Source organism: Mizuhopecten yessoensis, unplaced genomic scaffold (genome assembly GCF_002113885.1).
Source record: "Mizuhopecten yessoensis strain PY_sf001 unplaced genomic scaffold, ASM211388v2 scaffold11177, whole genome shotgun sequence".
Taxonomy (NCBI): domain Eukaryota; kingdom Metazoa; phylum Mollusca; class Bivalvia; order Pectinida; family Pectinidae; genus Mizuhopecten; species Mizuhopecten yessoensis.
The window spans coordinates 383,869-404,186 of NW_018408918.1; the positions used below are offsets into that span (position 1 = coordinate 383,869).

The 20,318-nt window shown below is 34.7% G+C and overlaps 2 protein-coding genes across 15 annotated transcripts in view; one reads left to right on the forward strand and one right to left on the reverse strand.

Annotated features, from left to right (window-relative positions):
* LOC110440279 (plastin-3-like) overlaps window positions 1-10,106 on the forward strand; it is a 43,427-nt gene extending 33,321 nt beyond the window's left edge. Inside the window, exons 9-13 of the mRNA XM_021483253.1 lie at window positions 1,137-1,313; window positions 2,746-2,847; window positions 3,140-3,255; window positions 4,297-4,440; window positions 4,997-10,106. Coding sequence (XP_021338928.1) covers window positions 1,137-1,313; window positions 2,746-2,847; window positions 3,140-3,255; window positions 4,297-4,440; window positions 4,997-5,146 — 689 coding nt within the window. The 3' untranslated portion in view covers window positions 5,147-10,106. The remainder of the gene's footprint in view (window positions 1-1,136; window positions 1,314-2,745; window positions 2,848-3,139; window positions 3,256-4,296; window positions 4,441-4,996) is intronic.
* Window positions 10,107-12,154: 2,048 nt separating this feature from the next.
* The window catches only part of LOC110440256 (epidermal growth factor receptor kinase substrate 8-like), an 83,769-nt gene continuing 75,605 nt past the window's right edge, over window positions 12,155-20,318 (reverse strand). For 13 of the 14 annotated variants that reach the window (XM_021483215.1, XM_021483220.1, XM_021483219.1 and 10 more), the window contains one exon: window positions 12,155-17,882. In XM_021483215.1, the coding sequence (XP_021338890.1) occupies window positions 17,779-17,882 (104 nt within the window). In that variant the 3' untranslated portion in view covers window positions 12,155-17,778. Of the gene's footprint in view, window positions 17,883-19,942; window positions 20,010-20,318 lie in introns of all 14 variants that reach the window. The other variant, XM_021483214.1, reaches the window with a different exon arrangement.

Here is a 20,318-nt window from a genome sequence, read left to right on the forward strand (position 1 = left end):
TATATGACGACAAAGTTAGCTATTTGATTGGTTTGGGGTGATAAAACCCTCGCCAATCGCTACGCTAGCACTAAGCCTTTAAAGATTACAGAGGAGCCACACCCGGCTTTAAAACCAGTCAACGTTACTGGTATGCTCTGTAGGATTCTTTTCACATACATCAAAGGATCAAACTATTATTCTTGTATCATCCCTAAGGTGGTGCATACAGAGCTTTTATTTCTGTCGGGGGATATTCCAGTAGTGGAGAGAATTAAGAGAGGGTCAGCCTGGAATTTGAGGATGAACAACTTCTAAAGAACCGTAAAACTAAGAGCAATGATATACGCCTGTCCATGAAAGCTTATCAAGATTGTTTGTTAAAATGAAGAACTTTTCTGCCAATACTTTCAAGGTCATATGGGGTCAAGTGCATGCAAAAAAACCTTCTAAAAACCAATGATGGCTTAAGTGATAATTCTTTTTCTGCAGTTGGGGTATCAAGCTATCAGTCTAGTGCAAAATGATGACATGTTCCTTCTTCAAGGTCAAAAGGGTTGAACATTTCTCAAACTAACTTTTTGAAGGGGAGGATATTTTGGTTTTGGCTTTCTCAGGTGAAGGACGACCAAAGAGGCAAATTTTAAGGTCAAAATGTTCAATGTTCAACATTGGTGAGTCGAAGTCTCAATGTTTTGAATTTTCCCCCGATGGCCCAGCATAGTTTGAAACATCAAAGTATGACTGTATAGGGGTGGAAGGGTTCAATGAAAGTAATGCCTGATGTTTGTAAGAACAGTAAAATTTACATGCTAGACTATCTATGTCACATTGTCTTGTGGGCACTATTGTAGACATGAAAAGACTTTCAATTTTGATTTCACATTGTAGAAAAGATATATTCAACATATGAATTGTTTGTATATTAGGATGGAATATGTATACAAGACTCGGGATTCAAAAAATTTGGAAATTTATTAACTAAGTAGAGGCGGCTCTCGTCAATTATATTTTTTTCAACATTTTCACTCCTAGCATGTATATTCAACCATTGTTCATGCATATATTATGTTGATTATTTTTCAATATTTATCTATAGACAGTTGAAGATATGTGGAACATATATAAATGTTATCTATTTTGAATGTCTTTTCCAGCGTACCGTAACTGGATGAACAGTCTTGGAGTGGATCCGTTTGTACATAGACTGTACAGTGACTTGAGTAGTGGTCTAGTCCTGTTCCAGCTGTATGACGCTATCAGCCCAAACACTGTGGATTGGACCAAGGTTCATAAGAAGTTCTCCAAACTGAAAGCCAACTTTGAAAGAATAGGTATGGTTGACCCACTTGGTCGCATTGGTTACCGAGAGAAATTGAGTATTTAGAGGCACGGTAGTCTAGTGGTAGGACGCCGGGCTCGTGACCGAAGAGTTGCTGGTTTGAGTCACTTCACGGCCCTGTGGTGTATCTTTGAACAAGATACCTTACTCCGCAATGTCAGCTGTGAGCGCCTAGATGGCTGCACCGACTAGATGCTCCCCAGGGAGTTGAGAAAGATATTGGCTGATTGCAAAGGCCCTATAACCACGGATAATAATTTGCGAACCACTTTGAGAGGACCTACAACCTAGGTTGTGATAAAGTGATACATACACACCTTGAGTAAGTTTAAGGGTCCTAGTAAAAACAGTAGCATTTCAGGAGACACATACTCTTTGGAATAAAAAAAACTGCCTGTAACTTTATTTATGGTGCGGTTATATTCGCTTTCTGTTTCTTTAGTTAAATCAAGTTTTATTAGCATTGTATATTTTTTATCGTAGACTACAATTTTGACGAAGTGGTTTTGAAATGTTAAGTAATATATTCTTAAGATAAGTACCATACTTTTGGCATGTTTTTTGCTCAAAATGTGGTGGTTAAATGTTGGTGCTTCAAATTATGGCCTTTTAACAATCTTGTGTGCTAAATTTTGGTGCATCCAATGTCTATAGTTAAATAGTGGCATTATCAGTCCGTTGCATTACCGTATTAGTGCTGCTAAATGACAGGACTTTATCTTTTGTTTACATAGATATTCACTGAAAACATGTCAGTATGGTACGAGTTGTTTTCAGACTTCATAAATATACAACCTATTGTATTATGTTTCAACTTGCTGCACAGGAGAGGGGCTGCTGTGTCCGAGTGGTTAAGGCGTTTGACCTTCTGGTACCACTAGCCCTCCACCACTGGGTCGCTCTGGCCGAGTGGTTAAGGCGTTTGACCTTCTGGTACCACTAGCCCTCCACCACTGGGTCGCGGGTTAGAGACCTACGTGGGCCAGTCGCCAGGTACTGGCTGTAGGTCGGTGGTTTTTATTTCCGGCTTTCCTCCACCACCAAAACCTGGCACGTCCTTAAATGACCAAAGCTGTTAATAGGAAATAAAACACAAACAAACCAAACCAAACAGCTGAACAGGAGAGCATATATTTCATAAGATCTTTTACTGGTGTACGGGAGTCACTCTATAGCGATGGGATTTTCCTGTATACACTTGAACAACCAATACAACAACAAATATGAAAACACTGAAAACCTATGACACCTTTAGATGAAAACATCCCTTTATTGACATATTATTTATAAAATCTGTCATTCCTGCCCGAAACTTAGCAATTCTAAGTAACGCTTGCATGAAAAAATAGCCTACTTGTAACAATAAATTTAACTCGTTTGTAGTTGACTTGTTTTTGACTATTTTCCCTTTTTTTACTTCACAGAAAATTGCAATTATGCTGTAGAACTTGGATGCAAGTGTCGCTTTTCACTGGTCGGAATTGGAGGTGAAGATCTTCACGCGGAAAATCGCACTTTGACACTTGGTAAGTGGTTTTTGGATCTTGAATGAATTCATGTCCATATCATTCCGAAGTGACAACTTAAGTTTCATAAATCTGATATGAAATAGAATCTCATTCAAATAGAATTCAAATGAATTGATTGGGAAAGTAAAAAAACTAAATTGGCTGACAAACTATGTCTCCAGCAAACATAATGAGAAAATAACTTTTCAAGACCTGTGAAAGTGGCGTGACTCTCTACTGTAAGAACCAGCTGGTTTAGCAGCACATTTGTAGGATCACCACCTATAGGATATATTACTCGGTGTTTCAGCTCTAGTTTGGCAGCTGATGCGTGCCTACACCCTGGCTCTGCTTAGTAGACTGAAGGACATGCAAGAAGGTCAGACAATCACTGATTCACAAATTGTAACTTGGGCAAATGATAAGGTAAGTTCTCTGAAGATATTACAAACGTTGCCTGTGACAGAGGATTTTCTCTATCTTCCAAACGTTTTACTTTTTATACAGCTTGGTAATATTTTAATTATTTGGTAAGTGATGGAGTCCTGTTAGTGTTTTTCGAAAAAATAAAAATAGAATTAACGTTTCAAAATACAGTTTTTGTCAAAATCTGTTGCCATTACAATTTTGTTTTTCCAAAATAATTAACTCATTCACCCCTGAAATTCCAAAATGAACTATACCAACCTTTGAATTGGAAGAGTTCAAATGTGTCTTCAGGGATGAATGAGTTAACTGACTATGTTCTCGTGTGCAGTGCACTGGAATTAGGTCACTGTGACCTTCACTTCAAGGTCAAAGGTCAAATAAGTGCAACATTTTCAGTAAATTCTTGTCCGGCCTGTACATTTTAAACCATTAAAGATATATTGATCAAACTTGAAGTATACCTGCATCACCCACAGAAGGTGTGCAGTGCACTGGAATTAGGTCTCACACTTCACTATATACAGAGTTATGGCCCTTTGTTTAATTTTAATACCGAAGTATGTCCGGAGTATAAGTTCCTGTTATTTCACCTATGTTGACCAAACTTACCATATTTATGTATCTTGGGAAGGTGGAATCTCTCCCACTAAAATCAGGTTTTATGCCCCTCTATATGCAGAGTTATATCCCTTTGTTTATTTTTAAAACAGAAGTTTTGTCCATGGCAAAACTTCCATGTTACTTCACCTACGTTGACCAAACTTGCTATAGTTTTAATGTATCTAGGGAAGTAGGAGTGTCACATTCTAAATTCGGGACTCATGCCCCACTATATTAAGAGATATGGCCCTTTGTTATTTTTTTATACCGAAGTTTGTCTATTGGCTAATAAGGGGAGAGATATGTTTTTGTTCACAAAAACAAAACTCTAGTTTTTATTTGAAATCGATATATCTTTAGTAATATTACAGTGTAAGAAATTAATATTTAAAATGAAGAATTTTGTATATTACCTCTATATTGTATTATTTGTGACAGATGAGTGCAGAAGGCAAGAAGAGCCACGTGAGGAGCTTTAATGACCAAGCTCTCTCTAATGGCAGGATAGTCCTAGACCTGATCGATTCCATCAAACCTGGCTCCATCAAGTGGGACATTGTAAAAGAAGGAGAGGAGGATGAGGTTTGTAAATACAAAATTAATGAAGATTTTGTACACATTGGTAAAAAATAAATAAAAAATATGACCAATATATTATTCCGAAACATATTCGAGATAAATAGTCAGGATTCTGTTCATTTAAGAGAGAGAGTCCAACACTTTAAAGTTTTGAAAAATTGTTTTTAAGGATCCCTGTTCCACTGCCAAAATATGTTACTATTCGTTCAAAAGTTTTTTCCAGCATGACACTTGCTTTGACGAATCATTTCTGAAAAGAAAACTATAGTATACCTTGCTAAAAGTTTATTTCATAAAGATGAAATAAACAAGGAAGAAACAACAAGTGTTCTGAGGGTAAAAATGCTACAAGGCCAGACCAGGCTTTGAACCTTGAACCTGAGCTACCTAGCCCAGTTGTGCTACAGTTTTCATCCAAAATGAAATTATGGGGAGGTTACTCTATGTGCGAAAACTGCAGTGGAGCTCTCTAGTATTCTGCCTGCAATGTGACAGGGATCCTTAAGAACCTTTTTTTTTTTTTCCATACGTTTACAAAATCCATTTACTCGTGTTGCAGGATAAGAAGCTTAATTGCAAGTATGCCATCTCCATGGCCCGCAAAATTGGTGCAAGGGTGTATGCATTGCCAGAGGATATCCTTGAAGTGAAACCCAAAATGATTCTGACAATATTTGCCTGTCTCATGATCAAAGACCTTACATCATAGACGGGTCGAACAAAGACCAGAGAGACATTGTAACCATGGAAACCCTTTTAACTCCAAGACGATTCCATCTTGTATTCATATGCAACACTTGGACCATTCATCCCGAGACGTCCAGGACTGGATATCTTGGAAGCATTGGATTTGACACTTTATCTTAATGTAGCTCGGCAGCAGATTGGTATTTTGATTATACATCTCCTGAAGACAACCTGATGTGACCAGCCTGAGGAGCTATACCTGAGAATTTATCCGAGGTACTCCTTGGCTAGATAAACTGACTCAATTGTGGAGGGTACAAAGACACTTGGTGTGACTGATGTTATTGATCTGTGAATGTAGACTGGAAAAATAAAACTTTTCAAATGTTATACTTTAGATATTTTACTATAACATGAAGCATGAAGTCTGCAAAAATAACATCTAAGTGAAAAATTGTTATGCCATTTAAGAAAGACCATGCAATTTATGTAGTTAATGGGTGGAAAATGTTTATTTCATAAAGTCCCACAAATAGCCTTGTTGTCAGACAATCTGTATGGTAGAAATTATATATAATAATACAGACTTCTGGTAATTCTGCAGTTATACAGTTTATCATACATTTCTAAAAAAAAACTTTACATGTACAAAAACCTTTAGAACTGCTAACTCTAGAGACAGCCTCGTCATAGCAATGACTGCTGAAGAAAGTTGTTAGAAGCCATCTCAAATATTTGATGCTGCATAAATTGTTGTTTAACTCATTCACCCCTACATATTTAAGTTGACTTACCCATTCTTTGATTTGTTAAGATTCAAATGTGACTTCAGGGGTGAATGGTTTAAAGGCATTTCAAAAATTGAAACTCTAGAACAGTTGGACCAATTATCTTCAATTTAGAATGATCATCATGTGCAGGTTTTGTAATAGGGATGCGATGGCACTTTTTCATCAGAGTTTGATTTATCAATTTCAGGAAGATGTCTAATTACATATCAGTCGGTCAGTCTGCAAAGTGTAGCATGGGTTTAACTTCCTAAAGTCCTCATCATGTGGAGAATAATACTTTTTCGTATCAAAGAGAAACATGTAGCTCGACATATGATCATTACATAAGCAGATGAAAATACATGCTCCAAACAATAGGGATGTGTTTTTTATTTGTTTTGAACAAATGGAAAAAATGATTTAAGAAAATTGTTTTGCTTTTCATGTGGTACATATCATTCTGTAAACAAATCCCTATTTAATGTAATAATAGTACATAATGGCCATTCTTCTGATGGAATTAACAATGTAATAATAGTACATACTGGCCATTCTTCTAATGGAATTAACAATGTAATAATAGTATATACTGGCCATTTTTCTGATGGAATTAACGTCTGGATTATGTTGGGGTTCTTTTTTTTGAAAAGTGATTTCTCGCTATTTTTCGTGGGGTTTTTGATTTTGTTAATTTTCCTGGGCACTTTTCAGCCAGGAATTTATAGGTCCTTGAAGTAATAACAGTTTGACATAAAGCTTTTCCCAGTATGAGCGAATACAAACTCATGTACCCATGAAATGGTGTTTTTTTTTAGGAAACGAGGAAATTTGATCCCCACGGAAAAATCTAATTTTACAGTACTGGAAGTCTATATTTTTGATATTATCTTAAATTGGAAACTTATTCAGTAGATTTTTTTTCTTTGAAAACTGATAAATGGAACTCTATTTTATGGAGTTTACATAACTTGGACACTTTTTCTGTAATTTTTTTAGCTTGTTCCTACAACATCAGACATAGAACAGTGAAGAGGATTATGTACTGATCCGTGCTGACAAATACCTCTGTGATATAAAAGCCATGTACAGCCTCTGTATCCGCTGTGTGTTACCAATGTAATGTATCATTGTGTTACCATGTAACCCTATATAACTTGTTCATAAACTTACTAACTCATCAAAGGTTCCGAGAGACGTGTGATGAAACCTATTATACGTTATTATTAGGTCATCCTTGATATTTCAGGTGTTGTGCTCTATTGCATTCTCTGTACCTCTGTAATCTATTGCGACAAAGTCAAACGTTTTGTACGTGCCGTGTTGATGATAAAAGCTAACTCGCTGATTCTTCGTTGTGCACAAATAGAATTGAGTAGTAGCGTAATGGTTAAACTGACTGCGACTAGTTTGATTATTTTATGTACGCCACAGCATAACGGTAAAATTGACCAAGTTGGATGTCGATTCTTTGTACCGGTAATCTTCAACGGACAGGTATCATCCTAGCACCATGCCTCTGATTTTGTCAGTATGTTGCAGGAGTGAAGAGAACACCAGAAAGCATAACCCCTAGTTATTTATAATTGGTTAGACATTTGTTGTTGATATACAAAAACAGTTATTTGTCTATTGTCAATAGATTTGTCTCCTTTTTGTAATTTGGACCAAGTGTGAATGTATTTGTGATAAATGCATGGACCAAGTATGATGCATTTTTGGACCAATAGTCTGTTTGTAAGGGAAGATGCACAATATGTGAATGGTTTAAAGTGGCGAGTGGGATCTTTTCTGTAAATATCAAAAGCGTCCAGAATTTGACACTGCAAGGAAATGAAACATTTTGTGGACCAAGATTAAAGGCAATTATATTTGAAGGTGTTTGGATTTTAAATTGAGTTAAGGATCATTTCTAATGAATGTTGGCTTTCGAACAAAGCAACTTAAAATACATTACGTAGAATAAATAATGTTAATACTGCATCCCATGGTCTTGTTGGAGACCAAGTCTTCTTGAAGACATGAAAAAGGGTGCACATTGTTGAATATTAACTCATTCACCCCTTCATGTTTAAAGTGGATTTGCCCAGTCTTTGATTTGGTAAGGTTCAAATTTGACTTCAGGGGTGAATGGGTTAAACAAATATATACATTACCAAATATGAGTCCTGACACCTAATGGTAACTTGAGGAAGGGGACCATGATTTTGACCAAGATATAAAATTAACAGTTGCCAGTATTTATGCAAATAGTTATTATTCACATAATATAGTTTATACTTCCATAATCTGTTGACTAGTGCAAAAATATTATTTTTATACGCTTGTTATCTTAATAAAGCTGATTTGCGATTTATTGTTCTATAATTTTTTTTCCTTATTCAAAGCTATTTTTTGGCTGGTCTTTTAGCTTTGTTGGGAATTTTTCTACCTGTTGATGAGATTTTTTCTTTCTTTAAGCTACATATCTATTATAACTATACTGGACAGTTTTTTCTGTTGCTTGGTTCTGATTTTGTTATTTATTCAATATTCAGTATGGCTATTTACTGCTGAAAACATGAGCTCAGAGATTGCCATATTTCGTCCGGATCTCTTGTCTAGCAGCTCTCATGAATATATTAATCCATAAATGAGGCCATTGATGTCCTGCTTAAGATGTTTAACATCCTTACCTTTATTTGTTTTGGACAGATGAGAACATCTTATACCTTTATCCGACTCGTTATTAAATTTTTGCAAGGAAAAAGTTGTGCAAAAAAAATTGTAATCTATATTCAAACAAAATTTGACCCAAATTTAATGATAGTAAAAGTGCTTATGAGGATGTTTCATTGTTAAGGTCCATTAGTGTTATCATCAAGCTATATTTCGTGTTTGAGAGTATAGTGAAACCTGCCTTATCTGAAACCCTTTGAACATGTCATGGTCAGATGTCAGAATACATAAATCTTTTTCTCATTCACCCCTGACGACACATTTGAACTCTTCCAATTCGAAGGTTGGAATAGTTCATTATGAAATTTCAGGGATGAATGAGTTAGAAAACAATTCATAAGAAGTGGGATATCAGTATTCTGTTTGTTTACACAGGATGTCAGAATTCTGCGGGGTCAGATTAGACAGGTTTTACTGTATATAAATGATGATGTTACTTACTAATATTAAGTCAAGGTGCTGGTACATGTTTTCTAAGTGTACTTTATTTTAATTTATCAAACGTTTCAGCATTGTCCCATCTAAGTGTCACTTCAGAAAATTTCCATCATTCCCATTAATCATGCTATTAAAATTGAATCTGAATGCAAGATGTTTTACAAATTGTGGTTTAGCTCTCAACATTATTGTTCATGGGAAAACTGTTGAAATGTTTTTGCTTCATGTAAACCGTTCAATTAATTTAATATTGCTTCTTTGATAATGTTCTATTACGTTGCTGCTGTTCATGATGTAAAAAAGTCCCCATATTTTTTTGGGTTACAGAGCCAGAACATTGCATGTGATTAGTGCGAGGAAAGACCGATAACTAGATATTTAGCAGGCTAATGGAATCATTCTTAGTTCTGTTTCTCAAAATGTGGAAGTTACTCTCATGATCAAATGAAATACAGAGATAGTGTTATTGTAAACAGTATGAATATCTTTGAAATATCACAATACAAAATAATTTCTCTCAATGGGAACATGCTCCCTATTTGAAAATTTTGTGTGTATTGTTTAAATTTATCAACACAGAAGGAAAAAATAAGTGAAAACATATATATTTAACATGCATATATATATATACCTTTTTTGGAAAACATCACATTTGATATATTATTTTGCTCTTTGTATGTATATAAACATATATATAAATATATGATAAATAACACCAATGATTGGTTATATACACAAATACTATTCTTTTATATAATGTTAAGTTTGCCTATACATATGGACCAGCACACGTTGTGTGAAATTTATTGATTTATACAATGTATTGTTTATGCAAAGAAGGAAAACTTATACTTTATTTTAAATTGATTTCAATTATTCCTAATTATATTTACACTATTTAACAGACTTGATAGTTTGTCCTGCTACCTGTATACCTATATCTGTGTCTGTATGGTGTGGCTAGCCGGAGGGACGGGTGACCAGAAACTAGTTGGTATGTGACATGACCGTATAGGTAGTAATTAATCTTTGATAAATAAAACTATATATTCAACAATTTGTATCTGTCTGTGGTCATTATTATCTCCCTTGTTCCTGTAGCAACACATTTGAATTGCAACCAGCAAATACTATTCGGTCTTTGCGTATTGCAGAGTTATCTTCTCTTGTGAGCAGGTATTGATTGTTGTGTTATTTGTTTGCGAGAGTAATGTCATCAATTTTTGAGAAAACGATGTAATTTTCTCACACAAACCAATGACTTAACAATCAATACCTGCTCACAAGAGAAGATAACTCTGCAATACACAAAGACGGAATATACAAGGAACCAGAATTTTTTTTCTGCAGTTTAACTTTTGTCTTTTTCTGGCAGCGAATATTATTACTTATTACATGCATTATCATTAACTGGGAAGCGTGGAATTAATGCTGGGCAAATATGAATTAAACCACCGTGTATATTGATTGAAACAAATTGATGCTCAAAATACTAGTCTAATTGTATAAATCTGCATACAGGTCATGTCATGATAAAAAAATCAACACGAGAATACTAAAATGTGAGCAAAAACCATAATTCAAACTCCTAATGGATGGAAGTTGGGCAAATATTGACACTTTATTAAGTGAATGGTGAACCATTAAAAGGTTTTAATAAAACTTCACAGGTGCATTTCTGTTTATGGTAGGGAAAAGGTAAACCTGATTTAACCTTCCTAGGGAAAGGCAGCTCGCACATGCCGTTCTAAAACCTCGACCATCACTAGTGCAGTGTTACCAGGGTTACGTCATCAATTTGTCATTTGGGAGCCCTTGATGGTGGTGCCATGCATTGGGTTCATCATGACAACTTATCTTTACGATAGAAAAATGTACAAAAAACGATAACCATTCCTGTGATACCGACAAAAAAAATCTCGGAAAGCATTTTAAACTAAAAGATCTTAAGTATTTTCAATTCACAGTATTAGAAATAGACACCATAAGAACTTGAATGCAAAGAGTGAGCATCGGCATAATTTAGTGAATGGTAAGTACTTCAACTAAAACCTTAACCTGCAGGTTTTTGTCAAGACTGTTAAGTTCAAAACGTCAGAAATTCAACCAAAAGAAATGATTGCTGGAACCTAAAGAACCAGTGTTCAAAGTATCTTCATCCTAACAGCACTAGTAAAGGAACAGTGAACTATTAAACAACTTGAACTAAAGCTTGACCAAAGATAAAGGACAGATGGCCCTCCACCCGGATTTCAACTTCTGCCTCATTGCACGACAACACCCACTGTGTAAAACAAACTAGGTCAAATCAAATTAATGTCATGTTCTCAAATTGAGAACCGTGGTAGTGTCGGCGAAATAACAAAGCACAATAATGAGCATAATGAATAAAGCATATCAACGTTCATACCGCAGAAGGAAATGGAACATTCCGATTGAGATCATCACGACGACCATGAACTTGCCCCTAGCCTTCATTTACCTGCAGCTCATAAAACCTTGTGTTGCATTCTTGTTCGTCAAAACTGTAAACAGGTATTACATAAATCTTCAAACTCAAATCAAGAATTTACTCATCATCTGAGTTACCTAAATATTTCTAGAATTAACATTTAAATATATCTTTGATACTCCAGGGGTTGCACTCAATTCCGCTCTCTGCAACTCTGGAATGTGTTATAGCAAAATTGAAGGCACACAGCTAGCTATTTGATTGGTATTCGGGAAAATGAAACCTTACTGATCACTAGGATGACACCTGTCTTTTGAAGATAATAGAGGAGCAACACCCAACTTAAAAGCCAGTTAATTTTACCGTTTGATGTACATCAAAGGATCAAACTTAAATCTTCCTGTCTCATCCACAAGGTGTTTCAGACAGAGCCTTCAATTTTGCTATTACATATTCCAGGAAGTATTGAGGCCGAGGCCTTAAGGCATTTAACCCTGTGACCAAGTTTGAAGAAAATCGGTTAACATTTGTTGTAGTTATTGCACAGAAACGAAGTGTGACAAACAGACAGACGGGACAAACCCAAATTAATATCCCCCGTTTCAGCGGGGGATAAAAATCAAGAGTATTTGGAAAAAACAAAGGCAACAAAATGTACAGTTGAAAATTCTTTAATCTGAATAACAGCATCGATAAAATTGTATTGCTATTATAATGTTTATACATATACATATAAGATTGATGGCCGGAGCTGTTCATCATAGTAAATATATGGGCATTATGACAGGTTAACTACTAATTACTAAATCTTAAGAAAAATCAGCAAGATTTGCATTAAATCTGTAGATGCTTCATCTTGGAATATCCAAAGGCTCAGCTCTCGTTACACATATATTCCCTGCACCCTTTGAATATGTCATAAAGATATAGAGAAATCACCATGGTGATAATTTGCATAAGCTATGTTAACATTTGCGTCGAGTTTGGAGATGAAACGGGAAAACTTGAAATGATAGTATTCAACTTATTTTGGCAAGAACAAATATTTTAGCAAAAATTAATATACCTGATGATTAAATAGCATTATAGATTGATAGGACTCAACTTAATTTGGCAAGAATGATTACTTTTTCGAAAAATAATATACCTGATGATAAAATAGTATTATAAATTGATAGAATTCAACTTAATTTGGCAAGAATGATTACTTCAGCAAAAATAATGTAGTTGATGATAAAATAGTATTATAAATTGATAGAATTCAACTTAATTTGGCAAGAATGATTACTTCAGCAAAAATAATGTAGTTGATGATAAAATAGTATTATAAATTGATAGAATTCAACTTAATTTGGCAAGAATGATTACTTCAGCAAAAATAATGTAGTTGATGATAAAATAGTATTATAAATTGATAGAATTCAACTTAATTTGGCAAGAATGATTACTTCAGCAAAAATAATGTAGTTGATGATAAAATAGTATTATAAATTGATAGAATTCAACTTAATTTGGCAAGAATGATTACTTCAGCAAAAATAATGTAGTTGATGATAAAATAGTATTATAAATTGATAGAATTCAACTTAATTTGGCAAGAATGATTACTTCAGCAAAAATAATGTACAATGTACTTGATGATTAAGTGCCGGGGTTTTCGTGATTGCACCTGATATATAAATTACACATTGGAAGGCAGAGAACTCATTTACATTGTCAACGACACATTTCATATTTTGAAAAATATTTTTTTTTAAAAACCTTCAAAAATGTATATTGTACAGGGATTTTAAAAGACATTATGAAAACAACTTTTGTATAATGATAAGTGCACTGGGGTTTTATATATAAGAAATAAAAGATGTATGACAAATCACAGGGACATAATCTTATCTCAAAAATTGATATGAAAAAATCAGGAAATACGAAAAAAGGGAACTGGAGAGATACCTAAACAAAAGGACAGACACCAATAGAAACTGAAGGGGAAACCAGCACAAAAGTCAACAACAGGAACTGAGGGGAAACCAGCACAAAAGTCAACAACAGGAACTGAGGGGAAACCAGCACAAAAGTCAACAACAGGTACCGAGGGGAAACCAGCACAAAAGTCAACAACAGGAACTGAGGGGAAACCAGCACAAAAGTCAACAACAGGAACTGAGGGGAAACCAGCACACAAAAGTCAACAACAGGACATGAGAAAAGACAACTATAGGAATTGAGCGGAGACAAAAACAAAAGGAATGACAACAACAGGACATCATACAAAAGTAAAAACAACAACAGGAACTGAGAAGATACAAAACCGAAAGGAAAGACAAATACTGGAGGTGAAATGTGTGCTACTGGAGCGACAGAAAATCCTCAGTAGACTGGACACTTAAGAAAAAATGATAATCCTCACTAGACTGGACAGTTCAGAAAAAATGACAATCCTCACTAGACTGGACAGTTCAGAAAAAATGACAATCCTCACTAGACTGGACAGTTCAGAAAAAATGACAATCCTCACTAGACTGGACAGTTCAGAAAAAATGACAATCCTCACTAGACTGGACAGTTCAGAAAAAATGACAATCCTCACTAGACTGGACAGTTCAGAAAAAATGACAATCCTCACTAGACTGGACAGTTCAGAAAAAATGACAATCCTCACTAGACTGGACAGTTCAGAAAAAATGACAATCCTCACTAGACTGGACAGTTCAGAAAAAATGACAATCCTCACTAGACTGGACAGTTCAGAAAAAATCATATGAATAATGAAACTTTACAAACATGACACCTCCACGGAATGGTAACATTAAACCAAAACTAAAACCTGTCAAAAAATAATGTGTTTATTAGTTGCGTTATAGTGGCAATTTTAACATAGAAATATAAACCGATAATGGTTTTCGCTTTCCTTATGTCGTCTTCCAAAGTAGAAATTGATTACATTAAAGCTTGGCTAATGTGCATATGTTATATTCGAACTGACGATGAAGTGTTCTGGGGAGTATTTTGTGGGAAGTTCTATGCAATTTGATTTCCAAAGTTTCATTTATTACTCAACATCATCAATGTCTTTTTAATTGGTTTGGCGGAAAATGTTACAATGGCGGGATTTACAGCACATGAAGTATCTACAGTATACCATAACATTTGGCGTTTCTAATCAAGTTTGATCGTTAACGTTCTGGCCAGCCAGGGATAACAACACTAGTTATAAACAACAATGCATCCGTCTACATAATAAAACCACAAAATACCAACGATAAACAAGTTCTCTAATGATTTTACCAGAAAAAATTGTAAATAAATAAACAGATTTGATTGTCAAAACAGTTCACAACCATTGATCCTGACGTTTTTGATGACCTATAAACCAATAGTAATAACGCTGAGTCTAAATGATCAGACAAGTGAAAACATTTGTTACGTATTTCAACTTATGGTACAAAGCCACAGTGTTAGATACAAACTTAAGTAACAGTAACTTAACGACGTTTCAACTACCTTAAGTACATCAAAGCACGTGTAACACACACAATCTATTACACTCGTGTAAACTTATATATACAATACAATACAATCTATTACACTCGTGTAAACTTATATATACAATACAATACATACAATCGACAACATAACTAAAGAAGAAACCTGTCAACCCTATATATCTATATATGGTATTTATGTCCCATAAAAATACAAAGAGTTTCTTAGTACCTCCCTAGCACTTTCACCTCTTTGGGGGTTCACCCGGGTAACAGGTGAGAGCGCTAGGGAGGTCTATGAAACTCTTTTGTATTTGTTTATTATATTTAATCATCACAAGGACTTTGAATGTTTTTCTGATATGTATATATTGCCGTATATGAAAAACATCACACATAATTCTTTTGACAACAATTGAAGCAAAGGTCAGTTCCAATTCGAGGCTCAGTGCAATCTTCACACCTGATTATACCTAGGATTCAAGCGCACCGGAAGTGTAAATACAATCAAAGTTTTTAACTATATCAAAATGCGCCCTAGGAAGCTATAAGGCTTACCATTAATTGGCGTCTACAACTATGTGAACTTATGATGTTTTACATCGCGAGTTTACTTTTGTATTCATAACATATGAAAGTAGATCTACATAATTTATAGTACCTTGATTGCTTTGGAGCCTTTCATAATCACAAACTTATAACCTGATGTTTGTGTAATTGATAACAAAGGAAATAATCAGATTAGGAAAATTCCATTTTTTAACAAGTAAACCATCTTAAATTTAACAAAGTCAAAATGTATTCTTTTCGAAACCGAAAACGGTGCTAATTGTTCACTTTGCAAGTCCGATAAAAACAATAGTTTAAGCATTGAAATATTTTGTATGATGTCACAGCACTAAATGTGAATATGCTGCCAATAACTACGACAAATTGCAAACAATAGGTAATATTTACAGGTATACATTTACAATCTGACATAACTCTCACACCGAAACCACACAGGAAGTTATATACAAATCAATATCGTTTAATGACACAGATTTTTAGCAGGATTAGCAATGAGACAGGTTATAGATTATTATGAAACATCACACAACTTTGTCAGCCTTATTTGAATGGATAAATAATTGTGATATATATATATATATATAACAGTGGAATCTATATGTACAATGGAGTCTGGACAAGCCAGTCACCTTCTTTCCAAGTAGATATTTCAGCCACCTCCTTTCCAAGTAGATAATCTACCCTCCTTAATTACCAGTAGATAATCTACCCTCCTTAAATACCAGTAGATACTCTACCCTTCTTCATCACCAGTAGATAATCTACCCTCCTTCATCACCAATAGATAATCTACCCTCCTTTATCACCAATAGATAATCTACCCTCCTTTATCACCAATAGATAATCTACCCTCCTTCATCACCAGTAGATAATCTACCCTCCTTCATCACCAGTAGATAATCTACCCTCCTTCATCAACAGTAGATAATCTACCCTCCTTCATCAACAGTAGATACTCTACCCTCCTTCATCACCAGTATATAATCTACCCTCCTTCATCACCAATAGATAATCTACCCTCCTTCATCACCAGTAGATAATCTACCCTCCTTCATCACCAGTAGATAATCTACCCTCCTTCATCAACAGTAGATAATCTACCCTCCTTCATCAACAGTAGATAATCTACCCTCCTTCATCACCAGTAGATAATCTACCCTCCTTTATCACCAATAGATACTCTACCCTCCTTCATTACCAGTAGATACTCTACCCTCTTTCATTACAAGTAGATAATCTACCCTCCTTCATCACCAATAGATAATCTAACCTCCTTCATCACCAGTAGATACTCTACCCTCCTTCATCACCAATAGCTAATCTACCCTCCTTCATCACCAGTAGATAATCTACCCTCCTTCATCATCAATAGATAATCTACCCTCCTTCATCACCAATAGATAATCTAACCTCCTTCATCACCAGTAGATACTCTACCCTCCTTCATCACCAATAGATAATCTACCCTCCTTCATCACCAGTAGATAATCTACCCTCCTTCATCAACAGTAGATAATCTACCCTCCTTCATCAACAGTAGATAATCTACCCTCCTTTATCACCAATAGATAATCTACCCTCCTTCATCACCAGTAGATACTCTACCCTCCTTCATCTACAGTAGATAATCTACCCTCCTTCATCTACAGTAGAAATCTAGCCACTTATAGTCAAGCCATCCTTGTTCTCACAATTAAGACAACAACCCTCGTTCCCAGCAAGTGCTTCGGTTGTAAGGCAGTAGGGTTACTAGAACACTTTCTTAAAGAAAATGGTCAATATGTCCTCAAAAATACTTACAATCGGATTGCTGGCGGCTGATTTGATTCGGATTGACTTATGGTATTGTCAAATGTTTCAAAAGAGGACGTGCACATCAAACCAGTAGTATCTGTGCATTTATATGCTACTAAATGACGTTCACAAGATTAGTTCAAATAGTTTAGTTTTCATTTTACACAAACCGTATAACCTATATTTGTTATCAAATACCATATAACCTATATTTGTTATCGAATATTAGTTCATAACTTGCAGTAAATTTAGTGCATTAATTGGCATATGATTATTACTTTAACAGGCGTTACTTAAAATTATTTTAATGATTATTTTAATAAAATGTCAAGTGCACATCTCTTTGAAATACTGAATCACATTAACACATGCGTACTGAATCATAAACACATATGTATCAAATAACGACACATGTGTACTTAATCACAACACATTAATCGTGTCCGTCCTGTTGGTATGTGGTGGTGTGAATCTTTCTCCTGCGTTGCTGTAACATCGCTCTCAATGTCTTCCCAGCGTTAGCTAAATCATCAGAACCTGTAATGGAAAATTGAGTATGAACACTAACTATACATGGCAGGTTGTAAAACAACAGAAATTTCTAATGAAATCTTAAGCAAAATGACTTTTCAACGGTCTCAAAGAACACATGTTATATAATATTGTTAAACCTAGCAAACACTTTGCCCTTGCTTCGAAAGATGTACCCAAATAACACAAGGGTCGTCAGTTGTACACAGGACAGTATTGATCTATAGTAAAATAGTTTTCTATGTAGGTACGATAAAAGACGGCAGTGATATTTGTGAATTTCGAGAATTCGGAGCAAGCTAGCTGTTTGGTGTATCAGTATATTAGTAATTATTGTTTGCTTTTACTCAATAAAAAGCTCAAGATATATTATCAACCGCCATACAACAAACAATGGACATACGACATACAGTCAGAGCTAAACGATCTATCGCGATGACTTTTACGGGGAATATTCCTATCAGGCAATTGCACTATAATCATCGTAGGTCAACACGACAGGTGATTGTGGTCGGACTTTAATTCAAACGGATACTTATCAAATATAATCATAAAATGACAACATTTGTTTCGTGGTATACGTATTGTTAATGAATGTTCATGCAGAGTTTGACAAATGCATGCAGGGTTATTACATAAAAAAGATAAAGCATTTCAATAACAAGAGGTGGAATTAATACGCAAAATCTTTTACGTTACAATACAAAAATTGCCCCACACATAGTCACTGTCAATACATTTTTTAAAATATAATTTTCAGAATTCATACATCTCAGAAAGATAAATTTGATCATAGTTCATCTATATGTCATTTTCATGAATGCTATTATTCACATTTTGAATAAAAAGACTTAGGTTTTGTCTGAAATCGATTATTTTATCTTATTATCTCCTCACATTGACTTTATAAACCTGAGCCAAACTATCTTATGTCTCTGTCCAAACATTTAAACACTGTGACAGATTTGAGAATGAAGTCATCAGGTGATTTTTAAGCATTAGTCACTCCATTAATCACACAACCACCGATTGATCTACTGTATTCTATCAAGACATCCCATAATATGTAGTGAAAAAAGCATGTTAGATGTGATCTATTGACTATAGAAAGGGTTATTCCGGTAGATGTGATCAACCATTAACAGAATATTGTTTATAAGTATATATACCAGTGTCTGTTTCAACATCAGCTTCTACGTTAGAAATCATGAGACATTTATAAGTTAGTGTATGCTAGATTCCTGTCATACTTTATCCGAAATAGCGTTGATAAATGTATGAACCAGTGAGTTTCAGTTACAACATCAACTTGTACAAAAGAAAGAATTGCACATTTATTAGTTAGTGTATGTTACTTTTCTGTTCAAAATTTATCTAACAAAGAGATACCCTACATTAAGTTCTCTCGAAAATATCAATTATTTACATGGATTAACGTATTAGTAAACCACTGCTATCTTTCCAAAAATATCAATTTTATACATTTATTATTACTGTCGAAAAAACAAATGGTTTAAGCACAGTCTAGAATATTGAGCAGCAATGTAAGGAGCTTAACTATACTGAAGTGAATGGATCACAGGAACAAATCACATCAACGCTGAAATTGATAAACGGAACCATATAATTCTCGACTCCAGCATTCAGACAAACACTTTATGTATTCAGAAAATGAGTCAATGGAAGAAGTGCAGGAATTGTCTAAGCCGTTATTTGGGACATACTGAAATGGATTCCTTGGAAATGTAACGGAATCGAGAACATACAAGTTCCTTTCTAATTTAGCATATTTTCTAAATCTATTTGTTGAATTTGAGGTAACATTTTTTCCTTGAGTGTAGACTTTTTTTAACAACTGTTGACTTTGTGTTAAGTTAAAGATCTTCCAGAAAGTGAGTTAGCAGTAGACTACCAGAGTAGAAGCTATGAGATTGCGTTGTATATTTTAGGTAGACAAAGCATGAAAGGTCTAGCTAGAAAATGGGTTTAGTTGAGGTATGGCACATATCAGATGGTGTTAAGGTCAAGGGTCAAGGAGAACAAAAAAGGCATGTACAATATATTACCATTGTCAATAAGGAAGTCAATAAGTGTCCAGCATATTTTCAAAATCTGTTTGTATTTTCTCCAAAACTGTTGAGAAATCCATGAAATATTGTTAAACAAGAGCTAAACTGTATGATTTGTTTTACAATGAAACTATTTATATGCAATTTGGATCTGTAACTCTATTTGAAACTAGTGAGTTCCAAATAATACTAGGAGGTACCAGGTCACAACAACGTGATTGAGATGTTGTGCAATGTATTTTTATTTTTATAAGTCCAACATTGTGCGCTCATATCAATTCTATAATATCCCACGTTACAACAACATGGCTGAGAGGTTTTCATATTTCCAACACCTGCATAACGCAAAAAAACATAAATTGGTCCACCTAAT